Source organism: Mesoplodon mirus, assembly GCF_964341445.2.
Source record: "Mesoplodon mirus genome assembly, chromosome: 15".
Classification (NCBI taxonomy): domain Eukaryota; kingdom Metazoa; phylum Chordata; class Mammalia; order Artiodactyla; family Ziphiidae; genus Mesoplodon; species Mesoplodon mirus.
Window position 1 is genome coordinate 11,979,253 of NC_138991.1, and position 15,922 is coordinate 11,995,174.

The 15,922-nt window shown below is 48.7% G+C and overlaps 1 protein-coding gene across 3 annotated transcripts in view; it reads left to right on the plus strand.

Moving 5' to 3' along the window:
- The window catches only part of PTGIS (prostaglandin I2 synthase), a 45,976-nt gene extending 35,511 nt beyond the window's left edge, over nucleotides 1-10,465 (plus strand). The window contains exons 7-11 of one of the 3 annotated variants that reach the window (XM_082644144.1): nucleotides 2,110-2,278; nucleotides 3,266-3,447; nucleotides 4,507-4,658; nucleotides 7,116-7,196; nucleotides 7,783-10,465. In XM_082644144.1, coding sequence (XP_082500270.1) covers nucleotides 2,110-2,278; nucleotides 3,266-3,447; nucleotides 4,507-4,658; nucleotides 7,116-7,196; nucleotides 7,783-7,798 — 600 coding nt within the window. In that variant the 3' untranslated portion in view covers nucleotides 7,799-10,465. Of the gene's footprint in view, nucleotides 1-2,109; nucleotides 2,279-3,265; nucleotides 3,448-4,506; nucleotides 4,659-7,115; nucleotides 7,755-7,782 lie in introns of those variants that run through there. The other 2 variants (XM_082644143.1, XM_082644145.1) reach the window with 2 other exon arrangements.
- The last annotated feature ends 5,457 nt before the right edge of the window (nucleotides 10,466-15,922 follow it).

The window sequence follows — 15,922 nt, forward strand, 5'->3', positions numbered from 1 at the left end:
CCTGCATTCCCCTGGCTGTTTAAGTGTTGGACAGCAAGTGACCTTGCTTGTTTCAGCCGGACCTGAGGCTCTGGAGGAAATCTCAGAGAGAGTCCAAGGCCTCCATCGGTTCTCGAACCCGAGGGAAGGGCTGGTGAGAGAGGGAGACCACTTCTGAACACCTACCGTGTGCTCAGCCTGTGGGGGTCACTCATATTCCTTGTGGCCGCCCCAGGAGTGGGCACGTATTTATTCCCATTTTACCAAGAGGGAGGTTCTGAAACCCAGAGAGGGGAGTGGCTTGTCCAGAGTCACAGGAAGTGGGCAGCTGGGATTTGAACCCAACTCTGCCTGGTCCTGGTCCTGATCCTGGGCTGTGCCAGCCCACCTCCAAGGCTGCCTTGGAGGTCCCCAGCCCAAAGGAACATAGATGTTTATTTGACAAATACCATTGAGCCCCCCACAATATGCTGGGCAGTGGGGAGGGGCGAGGGCGTGCTTAGTTTTCCTTTTCAGTAAGAAGGTGTGATAACGGTGCCTGCTTGATAGGCAGATTGAGTGAGGGCACCTGGCACCTCTAAATTCATGGTAGCTAAAGAGAAAGAAAATCTGTTTCACCATCACTGATGCTTTGTGCATTTATTTTCTGCCTCTCCCCCCTCCCAGCTTCTGTCCCAGAGGAAACCTCACTTGCCAGGTTCTTGAATCTCCTTCTAGAGATGGTCTGTGCTGCTTCATATATATCCCTCTTTAAACGTACACACAAATGGTAGCACGATGAGGCCCTGTCCCGCATCTTGCTTCAGTGCGTCTTGGCTACTGTCCCATATCAGCACGCACAAAGTCAGCTCGTTTTTAGCAACCTCTGGTGTCGTCATCCTATGGATGGATCATCATTTATCACACTGATCTCCTATTGAGGTCGCTTCCAATCTTCTCCTGTTACATCAGCACCGTGAGAAATATCCTTGTGCAAATGTCCTTGCGTCCATGTGCAATAGTGTCCGTAATAGAAGTTCTGGGTAAACATGATACTTGATGACTCCTTAATATTCCATTATTAAGATTGGATAGGATAGTCATTTATGGTAGACAAAAATCTTCCTCCAAATCGAGGTTAATTGGTATTCCAACCATATCTAGAGTTCATTTAAGGATAGCCCATCGTATCTTAGCCACATGCTGAATACCGGAGTATTAAAATATTGAGCCAAGGCTGAAGTCTTGGAGCAAGAAATTTTATCCTTTTTCCTAATTATTTAACTATTGGGAAGTTTTACATAATTTTTGCTCAAGAAACTAATAGCTTTCACAGTCATCATTGATTATTGCTGCTTTGCTATATATGCACACAATACTCAAATATTTGAAAGCAAACATTCAGATTTTGTACCAGTTTCTTGTTGTTGAATAACAACCAACCACAAAAACTCAGTGGCATACCTTGATGAGCGTTTATTTAACTCACCTGTCTGTGGGTCTGCTGGGAGTCAGCTGGTCTAGACCAGGCTCGGCTGGACAGCTCAGCTCTGCTCATCTTCCTCTTGGGACCAGCCAGCTAGCCGGGCAAGTAGAAACCCACAAGGTCTCTTAAGGCCTAGACTTAGCACTGCTGTTCTGTCAATTCTGCCTCATTCTATTGGCCTAAGCAGGTCACATGGCTGAGCCCAAATCCAAGGCGCTGAGGAAGTACACTCTGCCCCTTTAATGTGAGGAAGTGCAGAGTCACATGGTAAGAAGCATGCATGCAGGGAAGGTTGGGGAATTGGGGCTAAGGATGCATCCATCCTCAGATGTTAACAGTAATTTGAACTGATATACTTTGTTCTTTTTACTGACATTTTCGCTGATTAGCTTTGGAGGCTTCCTGTGTGACCTCAGATCAATGATTTTGCTCAAGGTCAGGGATGCCAAGGGTGGCCTTGAAGCAGGCATTGGGCTAGGCCAAAGCCACAGAGCATATTTGGGCCATGTCCTGAGGCTGAAGATAGACATGGGTCATCAGGAGTGGGAACCCAGGCCTCCCGACCCCAGTGCCTTGGCCCAGGCTGTGTCTATGGCACAGACTGGTCAGCTCTCAGCCCAGCTCTGCGCTCTTGATGGTGTAACGGGGGCTCCTTCTCATTTCAGGGGAACATGGGTCCTGCTGCCTTCTGGCTTCTGCTCTTCCTCCTCAAGAATCCCGAGGCCCTGGCTGCTGTCCGTGGAGAGCTTGAGCCTATTCTCTTGCGAGTAGAGCAGCCCATTTCGCAGATGACCACCCTCCCACAGAAGGTTTTGGACAGCATGCCTGTGCTTGGTGAGGCAGTCAGACCCTCCAAGACAGCCCCAAAGACCAGGGCATCATGGGCCCCCAAGCCCTCCCTCCCCATCATGAGTTCCCAGCGTCCAGGGTCCATCAGTGTCCTCGGACCTAGGGTCCCCCTGGGCCTCCTATCTTCATAGACCTGGCATCTCCATGCCCTGGTCTCCACTACCCATGTTTCATGGTCTCAGTGGGAGATTTTTTGTTGCAAGTGGCAAAAAAACTAACTTAAATGGGCTGAAGCAGAAAAGGGACTTCATTTGGGGCAGGTAACTAAAAAGTCTAGAAGGACTGCTTCAGGCACAGGTAGATCCAGGTGCTTTAACAATGCCATCAGGTCTTTGTCTCTCTCCATCCTCAGCTTCATTTTCCACTGGGTTGACTCCAGTCTCAGGCTGGCAAGATGGCTGCCAGTGGCTCCAGGCTGATGTGTTCCCGGCTCTGGGAGGGTGTGCTTCTCTGCAACCTTCCTACCCAGAGCCCCAGGAATGTGTCTCTTTGGCTCTCTTTGAGTCGTGTGCCCATCTGGAGCCAATCATGGATGCTCTGATTAGCCAATCACAGCCCAATCCCAGGTGTTGGGAGTGAAATCAACAGCCCAACCCCTGAGAGTGGGGGAGGGGATGGTCCCCAGAAGAAAGCAGGGAACTGTTTCCAGAAGGGGAATGTACGCTGGGCAGGCAGGCACAACCAATATGGATAGCCCTGCTCTTTCCCTAGCCTCCTCTGGTATCTCCCTGGAAGATACCTTCCCTCACAGCTTCTTTTAGGGTCAGACCCAAACCTTCATGTCCAAAGTCTCTGAAGACTGCAGCAATCACATCTCATCACTTGGCCATTTTGGGTCTTGCTTTGTGATGGTGGGCAAGTCATGCACCCTCTCTGAGCCTTCCCACCTTCCTCTGTAAAATGAGAGCTGGGGGTGGCATTCGAGTGGGGAAGAGGACAGTGCTGACCCCCCCTTTTATGTGCCCTGTGCAGACAGCGTGCTGAGTGAGAGCCTCAGGCTCACCGCTGCACCCTTCATCACCCGCGAGGTCGTGGTGGACATGGCCTTGCCCATGGCAGATGGGCGGGAATTCACCCTGCGATGTGGCGACCGCCTCCTCCTCTTCCCCTTCCTGAGTCCCCAGAAGGACCCAGAGATCTACACAGACCCAGAGGTAAAAGGCGTACCAGGGACTGTGGGGGAAGATGAGTGGCTTCAGCATCTGTCCTGTCTGAGTGGCAGCCAACTCTTCTCTTTGTTTGCTGTGGAACCTTGCCCAGATCACTTCATCTCTCTATATCTCTGTTTCCTCACTTGTGAAATGGACCTCAAAATAGCACCTGCCTCACAGCGTTGTCAGGAAGATTAAATGTGATCATGTAACAAAGATCTTCATAGCACCTGGCACACACTAAGTGCCTTGCAGGGAAAAGCTGAGCAATTTTCCAGGCTGATGTGTTCCCGAAAAACACATCAGCAATTCCTGTTTTCAGAATGTTATAATGTCAGCTTCTCAGCACTTTTACCTCTCCCTGGAATTTGAGATGGGGCAAACTTTTACAATTTCTAACAGATTTGGATGTTTACTGTGTGCCAGGTTTTGTGCTGTGCATCCATGCATCCATCCAACCATCCATCCAACTATCCATCCATGCATGCATCCATCCATCAACTCACTCTTCCACCTTTCTTTTTTCACTCAACAACAAGTCCTTTTATTATTTTTTTAAATTAATTAATTAATTTGTTTTTATTTTTGGCTGTATTGCGTCTTCGTTGTGGTGCGTGGGCTTCTCACTGTCGTGGCTTCTCTTGTTGTAGAGCACGGGCTCGAGTCGTGAGGGCTTCAGTAGTTGTGGCTCGTGGGCTCTAGAGCGCAGGCTCAGTAGCTGTGGCGCATGGGCTTAGTTGCTCCATGGCATGTGGGATCTTCCTGGAGCAGGGCTCGAACCCGTGTCCCTTGCATTGGCAGGCAGATTCTTAACCACTGCGCCACTAGGGAAGCCCTCAACAACCAGTCTTAAAAGTTCTTTCCATGTCAGCACACACAGACCAAGCTCAACATTATAAATAGCTGCCGTAATTTTTAACCAGTTCCCTATCAGTTGAGCTTTACATTATTTCCAGTTTTTCTCTCTTATAAACAAGACTGTGATGAACATCCTCATACATTTTTCTTTGTGCATGCCTATTTTGGGGGTGGCATCAGAAGGGGACCTTCTTCCTATTTCAGGTATTTAAATACAACCGATTCCTGAACCCTGATGGATCAGAGAAGAAAGACTTTTACAAGGATGGGAAGCGACTGAAGAATTACAGCATGCCGTGGGGAGCAGGACACAACCAGTGCCTGGGGAGGGGTTACGCCATCAGCAGCATCAAACAGTGAGTACCGGGCACGGGGAGCCGCGTGCCTCATAAATTCTCTTCCCTGGGCCCCAAGAGCCTTGGCCCTCAGATCACAAACAGATTGGACCAGGAGTTATGACATCCGCCTGTCCTTCTGTCCAGCTGGGTAACCTTCTGAGCCTCTGTTTCCTCAACTGTAAAATAGGAGTACTGGTCATACTACATCCCAGGAGTGTTGGGACAAATGAATTGGACCTTTCTAGGCACTTTAGCCACTGCCTGGCTTATTGTAGGTATTTAATAAAAGTTATTATTTGTGATTACTAATATTACTGTTATTAATGTTTGGGCATTATGCTAGTGAATGGGAACATTACATTAAGCTTTTGGCCTCAGCTTTCTCCACAGTAAAATGGAGATAATAATACAGTTAGTTCTGCTCTAACGCTTCATGTGCATTCCTAAAAATCCCTGCACCATGGGAAATCACAAAGTAAAAACCACAGGATTGTGGGGGATATAGGGCTGGGGCCCGACCCTCAAAAACTTCATCAGTGACACACACACAAAAAGATATGCACCTAGGAAAATACAGTAGTATAGGTTTACACATGTTTTGTTTTGTTTTTTGCGGTATGCGGGCCTCTCACTGTTGTGGCCTCTCCCGTTGCGGAGCACAGGCTCCGGACGCACAGGCTCAGCGGCCATGGCTCACGGGCCTAGCCACTCCGTGGCATGTGGGATCTTCCTGGACCAGGGCACGAACCCATGTCCCCTGCATCGGCAGGCGGACTCTCAACCACCGCGCCACCAGAGAAGCCCTCTCCCAGTGTTTCTTACAGATGAAATGACCACAAGCAAATGTGAAATTTGTGTTACGCTTCATTCGTGCCCTAATAGATCGATCCCACTGGAACAAATTCACATGTTCAAAACAAGTGTTGCAGCAGAACCGACTGAAGTTCCCACTCCATAAAGTTTTTGGACAGATAAAAAGAGATAATGGATATGAAATGCTTAGCACAGTGTCTGGAACTTAGTGTTCAATAATTGAGCTAATTTGTTATTATTTTTATCTCACTTAATTGTCATGATACCTGCCAGGTGGTCAGTCTGTCACTGACTCCAGAGGTCAAATCATTCCTCACGGTCAGGCACCTGGTGAGTGGAGGTGCCAGGATCCAAATCCAGGTGTGGGTACAGATACCTTCCACCCCCCCACCCCACCCATATAAACTCACCCTCTACCATCCTGCAGCTTCAGAGCTGGAATGGATACATCCCTCCTTGTTGACCTTCTTTGACCAGATGGGGAAACAGAGGCCCCGAGTGGGAAGAATCACACGCCCTTAAGAGGCAGAGCCCGGGGACTTCCCTGGTGGTCCAGTGGTTAGGACTCTGTGCTTCCACTGCAGGGGGCATGGGTTCAATCCCTGGTAGGGGAACTAAGATCCCATGGCCAAAAAACAAAAGGCGGAGCCCAGGTGTGCGCCCAGTGCTCCTGCCCAGAACGTTGACATTGCCCTGTCCTCATCTTCCCTCTTTTTCACTCGTTCAATAAGATTAAAGAATCCCTGCCATGCATTCTGTCCGGCATTGGGCACCTGGGTCGCAGTGGGAGCGGGTGGTAGGGTCCAGGGTGCTAGAGGATCCAGCCTGACCTTTATTAACACAGGTGGTGGTAAGATAAGGCAGGTGGGACCAGTCCACATCAGGTGGGGCTGCCACCACATTTAGGGGCCCACTGATTACATCATCATGTGGTTTGTGTACTTATTAGGACAGCTTTCCAGAAGATGGCAGTAAAGAGTGCCTGCCTGCTCTGGCAAAGTTGGTATACTCTAACAGTTTTCTCCAGACAGCGGTAAGAGATCTGGAGGGAGGGGTGCCTGCTTCTGATCTCACGAAGGCAGCTGTGGCTCAGCAGCAGCCCTGACGAGGCAGACAGTTCCAGGAGTTTGGTGGGGGTCTGGGATGAGTATGGTGGGAAGAATCAGGAAGGGTCACTGTCCGTGTTCATCAGAAGCTAGGCTGTGCTCTGCTGCGTCAAACGACCTCCAAGTCTCAGTGGCTCGTATAACAAAGGTTTAGTTCCCACTCACACAGCGTCGGCTGTGGGTTTGGGGGGGCTCTTCCCCTCCGTGCAGGGACTCAGGGGCCAGGATCTTCCCATCTTCCCACTCCATCATCTCAGCATGGAACCCACACAGCTGCCAGGCAGTAGAGAAAGCTGGAGAGTCAGGCACTGGCTCGGAAAGGCCTTGGTGTGGAACTGACCCACGTCACTCCTGCCCCCAGGCCGTCAGCCAGGACTCGGGAGCTCCCGGACTGGTGAGGAGGAAACGCCTGTGCTGTGCTCTCTCGCCCTCCTTTCCCACTTTAACCAAAGTGAGAGCTGGGGTGAGACCCGGGAGGACGCCATTGCTTTCCCGCCTGACTCCAAACAGGCCTCCCACTCTCCCCGTTCACGCCTTCAACACTGTCTCTCTGCAGATTCGTGTTCCTTGTGCTGGCGCGCTTTGACCTGGAGCTGATCAGCCCGGACATGGAGATGCCCTTGTTTGACCTCAGCAGGTACGGCTTCGGGCTGATGCAGCCGGAACATGACGTGCCTGTCCGTTACCGCATCCGGCCTTGAGCTCCGGGGCAGATGGGACTCCACGCACCCAGCCTGACCCTAGTGGCCCAACGTTCTGTGCCTGCGTTTGGCCTGGGTACAGAGCTTTGAACACCCAGCGGTGCCAAGCGTGATCCCTTGCCTACTGTTTTTCCTAGAAGGCTGTGTCTGGGGGAGGGAAAGAAGGGGCGTGAAGAAAAGACACGAAAAGCTCTGTGGATTATCTGCTGCAAAGGTTAAGTTCCAAAATGAGGCTCTTTCCACTCCCAGCCCCTCTTGCGCCTCTCACCTTTACGATACCCACTAAAGCTCGGGCAGACGGGGCACAACTAGGAGACCCCACTGCTCTGCCCCCAGCCCCCACGGGCTGCCGTCCAAGGCCCTGACAGTGGTGCGGGCCAGACCCTAACCAGTCAGAGCAGATGCTGGCCTCTAAAAGACCATTTGGGGCCTAGCAGTGCGTCTGTTGAAATAAACTCTGTCCCCAAATTTTTATTAAACTACCTAAAGCCAAAGAGTCTCTTACAATATCTGCTTTCCTAGGCACCCCACTTGCTAGACGCTTCCCCCATCTCTCCGTTCACACCGATCCTTGAGAAAGCGCTGGAGGGTTTCCCGCTGCTGGTGCATCCCCCGTGTGGAGTGGGGGCAGCCTCCAGATGATGGGCTCTGAGGACCAGGCTTCCCTGCGTTATAGTTATGGGCTCCGGACGGGGTGGGTGTTCCCAGTGCTGGGACTCACGCAGGGAGTTAGCAAGACACGGCCCCGACTGGATGGCCCCAGTGAAAGGAAGCGGCCAGGGCTCCTGGGACTGGTCAAGCCAAAGAGGAGGTGTTGGTTTCCTACATTCTAGCTTAGAAGCTCCAGCTGTGGGCACTGTCCAGATTGCAGGCCTGTTTTGTTTGTCCTACATTTAAAAAAAATACATTAGTGTTATCTTGTCATCTTTGGGAAAGTTGATTCAAAATGTCCAGCTTCTCTTGAAAACTTGAAAGATCTGTCCACACTGGGCCCATATTCCCAAGGGCAACCACTGGCCAGAGCTCAGTAGCAGCTGCCTCCCTTATCCGGGGCCTGTGGGCTCTGGTTCACCAGGATTTCTACTTGGTCTGCTTTTCTAGTCACAGCACCTCCTGTCCCCCGAAGACACCCAAGTTTGAGAACCCTGTTCCTACTCTTAGAGGTGATATTGTAGGAGGTGGTGGGAACCCACTGATTGGTTCTCAGACCAATGGTCCATCCTATCCTGGGTGCACCACCCTTTGATCAAACAGATCAGTGATGAAAACTTGCCCTTGCATCAGCTTTCGGAAAAAAAAAAAAGATCAAAAAGAAAAATTGCCTGGAAACTTCTATTATGATGACAAGTATTATTATTAATATTAGGTCCTGTTTATTGAGGACCCTCTAAATGCCTGTGACAGGAACAGTAGATATAGTATTTCTACTTTTCACGGCATCTCTGCAAAGAGAGGATGATTATGCCCTCTTTATAGTTGAGGAAATGGGCTCAGAGAGGTGAAGTGACTTGCCCAGAGTCACACAGCTTGTAAGCTGATAGAATTTTGCTGAGAGAATTTTGCAAACAGACTTACTGTCCCAGTAGCAAATGCTAGATGGGCGGCTCTGTGCTCTTTGGGCTCAATGGGGTGGTGGAACGGCAGTTCTTTTTGGCATCAGAGAGCTGACAGAGCCAGAGACACCCATGGGTGGATGCATCTCATGAGATGTGGACACGCATACACACACATAGCTAGGTCCCTGTAGCTTTAGCTGGAGCGAGAAGAGAGGACCTGAGATCTCTGAATGTTCCAGGGGCTAGTCTCTTCTCAGAGCGGCACCGGGGCTTGGGGGCTTCCCCGGCCCTCAGCCTCCAGGCGGCCCCAGGATTCCCAGACAGGCACTGTGATTGGCAGGAGGCGGGATATCCCCAGGGAAACCCATCTTCACGCCTGGGTGACCCCCACTGCCTCCTGCTTCTTAACTCTGCAGGAAATCAGGGCTGGCAGCCTCCTGTGGGAGGACGGAGCCGGTTTCCATGGCAACCCTCAGCTGCCTCATCCTTCCTGGCTTGGAAGGGAAGGGAGGAGGTCGGCAGAAATAGCTCCAGGAAGATCTCTTGTACGTGGCTGCTACCCTGATGTGCTGGGGAAAAGCCCTTCTGATTTCCCCCTTCCAAATCAGGGCTGCTTTGTCACTGAGACTAGATTCTCACCTGTGTTCAAAGAAGGGCCTTTTCCCTTTAAAGGTGACACCTCCTTGGAGCCACAATCATTAGGAAGAGACGATTCTCCCACCAGGCAGCTCCAGCTGGTATCAGAGATATTGAAGTACAGCTTGGGAGACAATGCTTTAAACCCACCTTTGTTTCAATCTTTATTATTTTTTCTTTCTTTTAAAAAATATAAGCTATAGAGAAAAGAGGGAGCAATGAGTGAGTTAGCTCCTTGCTACAGGTTATTTAGGAAGGTACCCAGATGTCATTGTATTTCTTCATACCTTGCTTTAGAATCACAAAATTGCAGGACCTATGTCACAAATACTCTTAGGTTGACATAATGGAGCGTTTCTTTACCATCATCGTGATTATTATTTTTTGCTATATTTTGTATTGTTATTTACCAGATATTTTCCTTTAAACAGTCTCATTTTTTAAACTTAAATTTGTTTAAAAAGGGGACTTTTTTTCCTCTGCCGGTAACAACATGTATCACTTGCTGCCAGAAATAGAAAGTGACTGAAAAAGAAATCTGCTGGGGAGGGGTCCTCTGTGCTGGTGTCACCAAGGCTTGGAGCCTGAGCTCCGTCTCTTCTCTGTTACAAAATGAAACAAACACATGTTTGAGTGGCGTTAAGGCCACGCCAGCACCACCCTGAGACTCTGTCCATGACAGTCACGGGGTGGGGGGAAGGGAGAAAAAGAGGAGTAAGCTGCCCACCACATGGGTGTGCATTACGCCTGGTGCGAGGGCTGCCCAGGGTCATCTCCTGCCACCAGTGGGTCCCGCCCACAGTAAGCTGGGGACATCCCACCTGCCCATTCTCCAGATGGAAAAACAAGCTTGGAGAGTTGAATCGTCTGGCTCAGCGTCACTGATTTGGATGTTTGTTGTTTCTTAAAGATGGTGTTTCGTGAGTAGCAGTGATTATTCCACCTTGCTGTTTTAACAAAGAATTCTATTTTTATATAATATTGTCGAGTCGAAATGTGCTGAAATACATTAAATCACCCTTGTTTGTGGAACTGCCTCTGAGTGTGATTCAGATTGAGAGTTGGCTGTGTCCAGAATAGCGAGGTTAGCGCCTGGGAAGGGAGCACAGAGTCCCTATGTGCCTGGCTCTGGGACAGGGCCTTTCATGGACAGAAGTCACACCTCCAGCCACCCTCCAGACCATATACTATTATCTCCATTTTTACAAAGGAGGAAACTGAGGGTCAGAAAGTGAAGTGGCTGGCCCAGGATCTCGTGGTTAATAAGTAGTAGACACGGGATTCAAATGCAGGCCTCCCTGCTTCCTGAGACCGTGTTCAGGATCTTCCTATCAACAATCCTCCTGATGGCAGAGGAGGGACCGGGTGCCCTTAGCAGATCTTGGGGAAGAGGCTCACAACCCAAAGTAAGGCAAGCAAAAAAGTGTCTTACAAGTTCACTAAATGTTACCTATCCTTCATGCAGATATATGCATTTATTTATTTATTTATTTATTTATTTATTTTTCTTTTTGCGGTATGCGGGCCTCTCACTGTTGTGGCCTCTCCCGTTGCGGAGCACAGGCTCCGGATGCGCAGGCCCAGCGGCCATGGCTCACGGGCCCAGCCGCTCCGCGGCATATGGGATCCTCCCAGACCGGGGCACGAACCCGTATCCCCTGCATCGGCAGGCGGACTCTCAACCACTGCGCCACCAGGGAGGCCCTGCATTTATTTTAATATTAAAAAGAAGAGATTTTTTTTTTTTTTTGCCACACCGCACAGCATGCAGGATCTTAGTTCTCTGACTAGGGTTAGAACCCAAGCCCCTGGCAGTGGAAGCTCGGAGTCCTAACCACTGGACCACCAGGGAATTCCCAGGAAGAAATGAATTATATTAGCTTTGGGAAAAATTGAAAAGGGAAAATCGTTTTTTTCTCTCAAATCTTTGAGTAAAAATAATGTCCTGGCACTTCTCTGGTGGTCCAGTGGTTAAGACCTGTGCTTCCACTGCAGGGGGCACAGGTTCCATCCCTGGTCTGGGAACTAAGATCCTGCACGCTGCTCAGCTTGGCCAAAAAAAAAAAAAAAAAAAAAAAAAATGTCCAGAGGCAAATGTCCTTCATCTGTGGGGGGCCATGGAGGCACAAAGTAACACAGCAACATTTTATACGTTAAAATGTTTACATTCAACACAGCAGACATTTCTTTCTCGTGCAGATGCAGGAGATCAGAGGTGGTGTGGCATCTCCACAGTCACCAGGCCTCTTCCTTTGGTCCCTCCAGCATCTGTAACCTGTGCTTTCCACCTCAGGGACCAGTGTGGCTGCTTGAGCTCCAGCCATTTTGTCCACATTCCAGCCAGCAGGAAGGGGAGAGAAGGAAAGAGGAGAAAAACCTGTTTCTATCCCATTGGTCACAATTTAGTCACATGATACTCCTTTCTGCATAGGAGGCTGGGAAATGTAGTCTTTCTCTCCAGGAGACCAATATGTGCCTGCAGAAGGGCACTGCACCCCAGCTTGACAAGTGCTGCATTATGCTCTCCTGTTTACCAGTCATGGTCTGAGCCACATGCAGGGCCAAAGGGACAACACTTGGCTTCTCTGAGCCATTGACTTTCTATCAGAGGTCTGCAGCTCCAGGACTTTGACCTCTCAGACCTCTGTACTATAAAAGTCAAGAGAAAGACTCCAGAGTTTTATTTTGCCAGGTAAGGACATTAAGAAATACATTTGTCATTTGCTTCCACTGTCAATCTATGAAAGGACATTTGAATACCCCTAACACAGAAAGGTAGGTTCCATATCAGAATTAATACAACCACTCAAGAGTTGGTATTAAATAGCTCCAAAGTGGAAACAACCCAAATGTCCATCAACTGATGAGTGGATAAACACAATGTGGTATATTCATACAATGGAATACTGTTTGTCAACGAAAAGGAATGAGGTACTGGTACATGGTACAATATAGATGAATCTTGAAAACATACTCTGAGCGAAAGAAGCCAGTCACAAAAAGCTACGTGTTGTGTGGTTCCATTTATGTGAAATGTCCAGAATCGGTAAATCAATAATGACAGAAAGTAGGTTAGCAGTTTCGAGGGGTTAAGGGGCGGGAGGTATGGGGAGAAATAACGAGCGACTACTAAAAGATATGAGGGGCTTGTCACGTATTGTGCCCAGTTTGGAGGCTTTGAGCACAGCAGAAACGGAGACCTCAGAGGTTCTAAAACAGCCTTTTACATCCTGAAGTTAAAAATCAGATCAACTACTTCTTTGCTTAAAACCCGTCAATGCTCTTGCTATAAAATCCAAAAACCTCCAGACAACCCTCACCTACACGGTTTTTCTCTCCTCTGTGTTTCTTTCCTACTCCTTTTCAGCCCATTCTTGCCCTCATACACTCTGCCCTGGCCACCCCTGCCGTCTTCCATCTCCTTCAACCCCCCCACCTGCCTCAGGGCCTTTGCACCTGCTCTCCCTTCTATATTTATGGTTTGGTGATCACTCTGACTTAAGACTCATCAGCATCATCACTCTCTCAGGAGGTTCTTGGGCTGAAATCACTGCCTCTCCTCCCCATTATCCTTATTCTCACACTTCTACTTATTTCCTTCACATTGAGTATCAATATTAGATTATTTTTAAATGTCTCTGGTTATGTCTCCCATTTAAATGGGAGCTCCAGGACAGCAGGTTGGTTTCACCACTGTTGGATTCCCAACATGCAACCTAAGCTTGGCACCTCATAGGTGCTTGGGAAATATGTGCTAATAAGTGAATGAATGGCCTTTTTCTCATCTTGGGAGAGATTGTGATTTATCCTGGACAATGAGGAGTCATGAAGCGTTATAAGCAGGGGAGTGATGTGGTCAGACTTGTGCCTTTAAAGGTCAACCCTGGTCGCAGCAGGGATGTTGGATTCAAGGAAGTATAAAATGAGGGAAGGGAGATGAGAGAGGAGGAAGATGAGGTCAGGACAGAGTGGACAAGGGCAATGGAAAGGAAGTTAGGAGAGTGATCAGTCTCCAAAGGGCAGGAGGGCTGGATTTAATGATATCTTAGGAGAATCGGTTAATTAGCTCTTGATCTCTGTGGCTTTTATTTTCTCCTTTTGCTGACTCACTCCTTTTCTACTGCATCTTGGAGTTCCCAGGCTTTTCTGTGGGGAAGAGGTATTAGTTTACCTGTAATTGTTCTGTTGGAAGCCCATGCCTCAGTCCATCCTCACCCTGTATTTCATCATTGTTTGACCACAGACCCTGGAAGCCAGTGGCTTTGGCAAAGTCCAGGCCATGAAGGGGCTCAATGGACTACGTGCACGTTTACCTATCTCCCTCTGTGGGGACCCTCTGGTCGTGTCCACATTTCCTCCCAGGGAGGGAGCTCAAGAGACCATGCCACAGCTTAGCACAGAGCATTATGTGTAGTAAACACTCCAAAACGTTAGGTGGTCGATGGGTGGGAATGGCTGAGAAAGTGGGTAGGGTGGCTGGGGGGGTGGGTGAGTGGTGGGTAGATGCATGAATATTTGGGCTGGATGAGTGATTGGGTGGTGGGATGAATGAGTATGTAGCTGCATGGGTGGGTAGATAGTAGGTGGATGAGTGACTAGGTGGGTAAGTGATTGGGCATATGGGCGGATGGATGGATAGATTGATCGATCGGTGGATGGATAGATGGACGAGTGAATGGGTAGATAGGTGGATGGAAAGACAGATGGTATATGGATGGGTAGATGGCTGGATAATGAGAGATGGGTGAATGAGTGGGTAGACAGATGGATAGTGGATAGAATATGTGAATGAATGGAAAAAAAGATGGATGAGTGAATAAATGAGTGCATGGATTGATGGGTGAGTGGGTAGATAAATGGGTGGGTGTATAGTTGGATAGTTTGGTGGCTGAGTATATGGATGGATGAATGGGTGGTTGGGTTGATGGGTAGGTGATGAGCAAAAGATGAAAATAAAAATGGAAATTGTTTGGGTTGGTCAGAAAATCAAGCTCACACACTTTCCAGGAACCTGGGCCAGGAACCCCGGGGCTTGATAAAGGTAATCAGGCTACATTGAAAAAGTACTAGAATCAGACATCTGGTCACTCAAAGACCATCCAACAGCTAATAGGTACAATCAGTGCCTGGCATATAGTAGCTGCTTAATCAATGTTAGCTGTTGTTATTGTGGTTGTTAGTGTGGTTACTAAAGTTATATTAATGTGTACTTGCTAGTATTATGTATGGTGCTAAGCACTTCCCATGCCTTATCTCATTAGTCCCACCAGCAACCCTGGGAGGTAGAGTCTATCATTGACCCCATTTTACTCACGATTATGATTATTATTATTGGGTTTTATTATTATTATTGGGGCAAAAGAGAAACGGGCAAAAAGATTGGAGTCCAAGCTGCTAGAAAAATCCCTGGGGCTACTGGAACTGTATCTGGGCAAGGCCACAGCATAGAGCAGTTGTCCTGAGTGACAGCCACTCAGAGGTGTCAATTATACCCCTTGAGCCTTTGGGTACCCTCATAACTGAAAACAATGATTCCTTCCCAAGGGTCTGTGGGTAGAGGGGAGAAGGGATTGATTAGTTTTGCTCAGTGCCCAGCAGTGCTGAGAAACCTGAGTAGGATACTCAGTGGGATTATAAATAAGTGATGCCTGGTGTTACAGAGTCCAAGAAAAAAAATCTGACTTCAAGTGGACATGTCTCTTGCCAGCCCAGCTTAGACGGGGATTCACTTGTATTTACATGGATGAATTGGGCTGACTTGACCTCATTCAGCCTCGGAGAAAACTCTCAACACCTCTCAGTGGGAAGTCTGCCGAGAGGGCCTGGACAGAAGATGGTTTGTGACCTAGTGCTGGTACTTGGCTGCCTACTTACTGGTGACCATCAGGATACTTACTGCACCTCTTTTTTTTTTTTTTTTTTTTTTGCAGTATGGGGGCCTCTCACTGTTGTGGCCTCTCCCATTGTGGAGCACAGGCTCCGGATGCACAGACTCAGCGGCCATGGCTCACGGGCCCAGCCGCTCCGTGGCATGTGGGATCTTCCAGGACCGGGGCATGAACCCGTGTCCCCTGCATCGGCAGGCGGACTCTCAACCACTGCGCCACCAGGGAAGTCCCTTACTGCACCTCTTGATGAGCTTTTTAGTTTTCCCATCTGTAGAATGAGATGGTTATACTTGAACTCTTAATGCAAGTCTCCTTCTCCATAGAACATTCTAAGTTTTATTACTCTTTTTGCACTGTTTCCTATAAGTACATTATAAGGAGATGATAAACTCCTGGTTAGTGGAGAGAGAATTGAATCACTTGGGCTCTTTGGGACTTAAATGACAAAATCACAACACAATCTGGCTTTACTAGGTAAGAAGGGGTATTCAGTACCCATAAGTGGAAAACCCAGAGGCACTGCCTTCAGGCATGGCTGGATCCAGGAGCTCTAATGACATTGACAGGACTCAGTATCTCAGT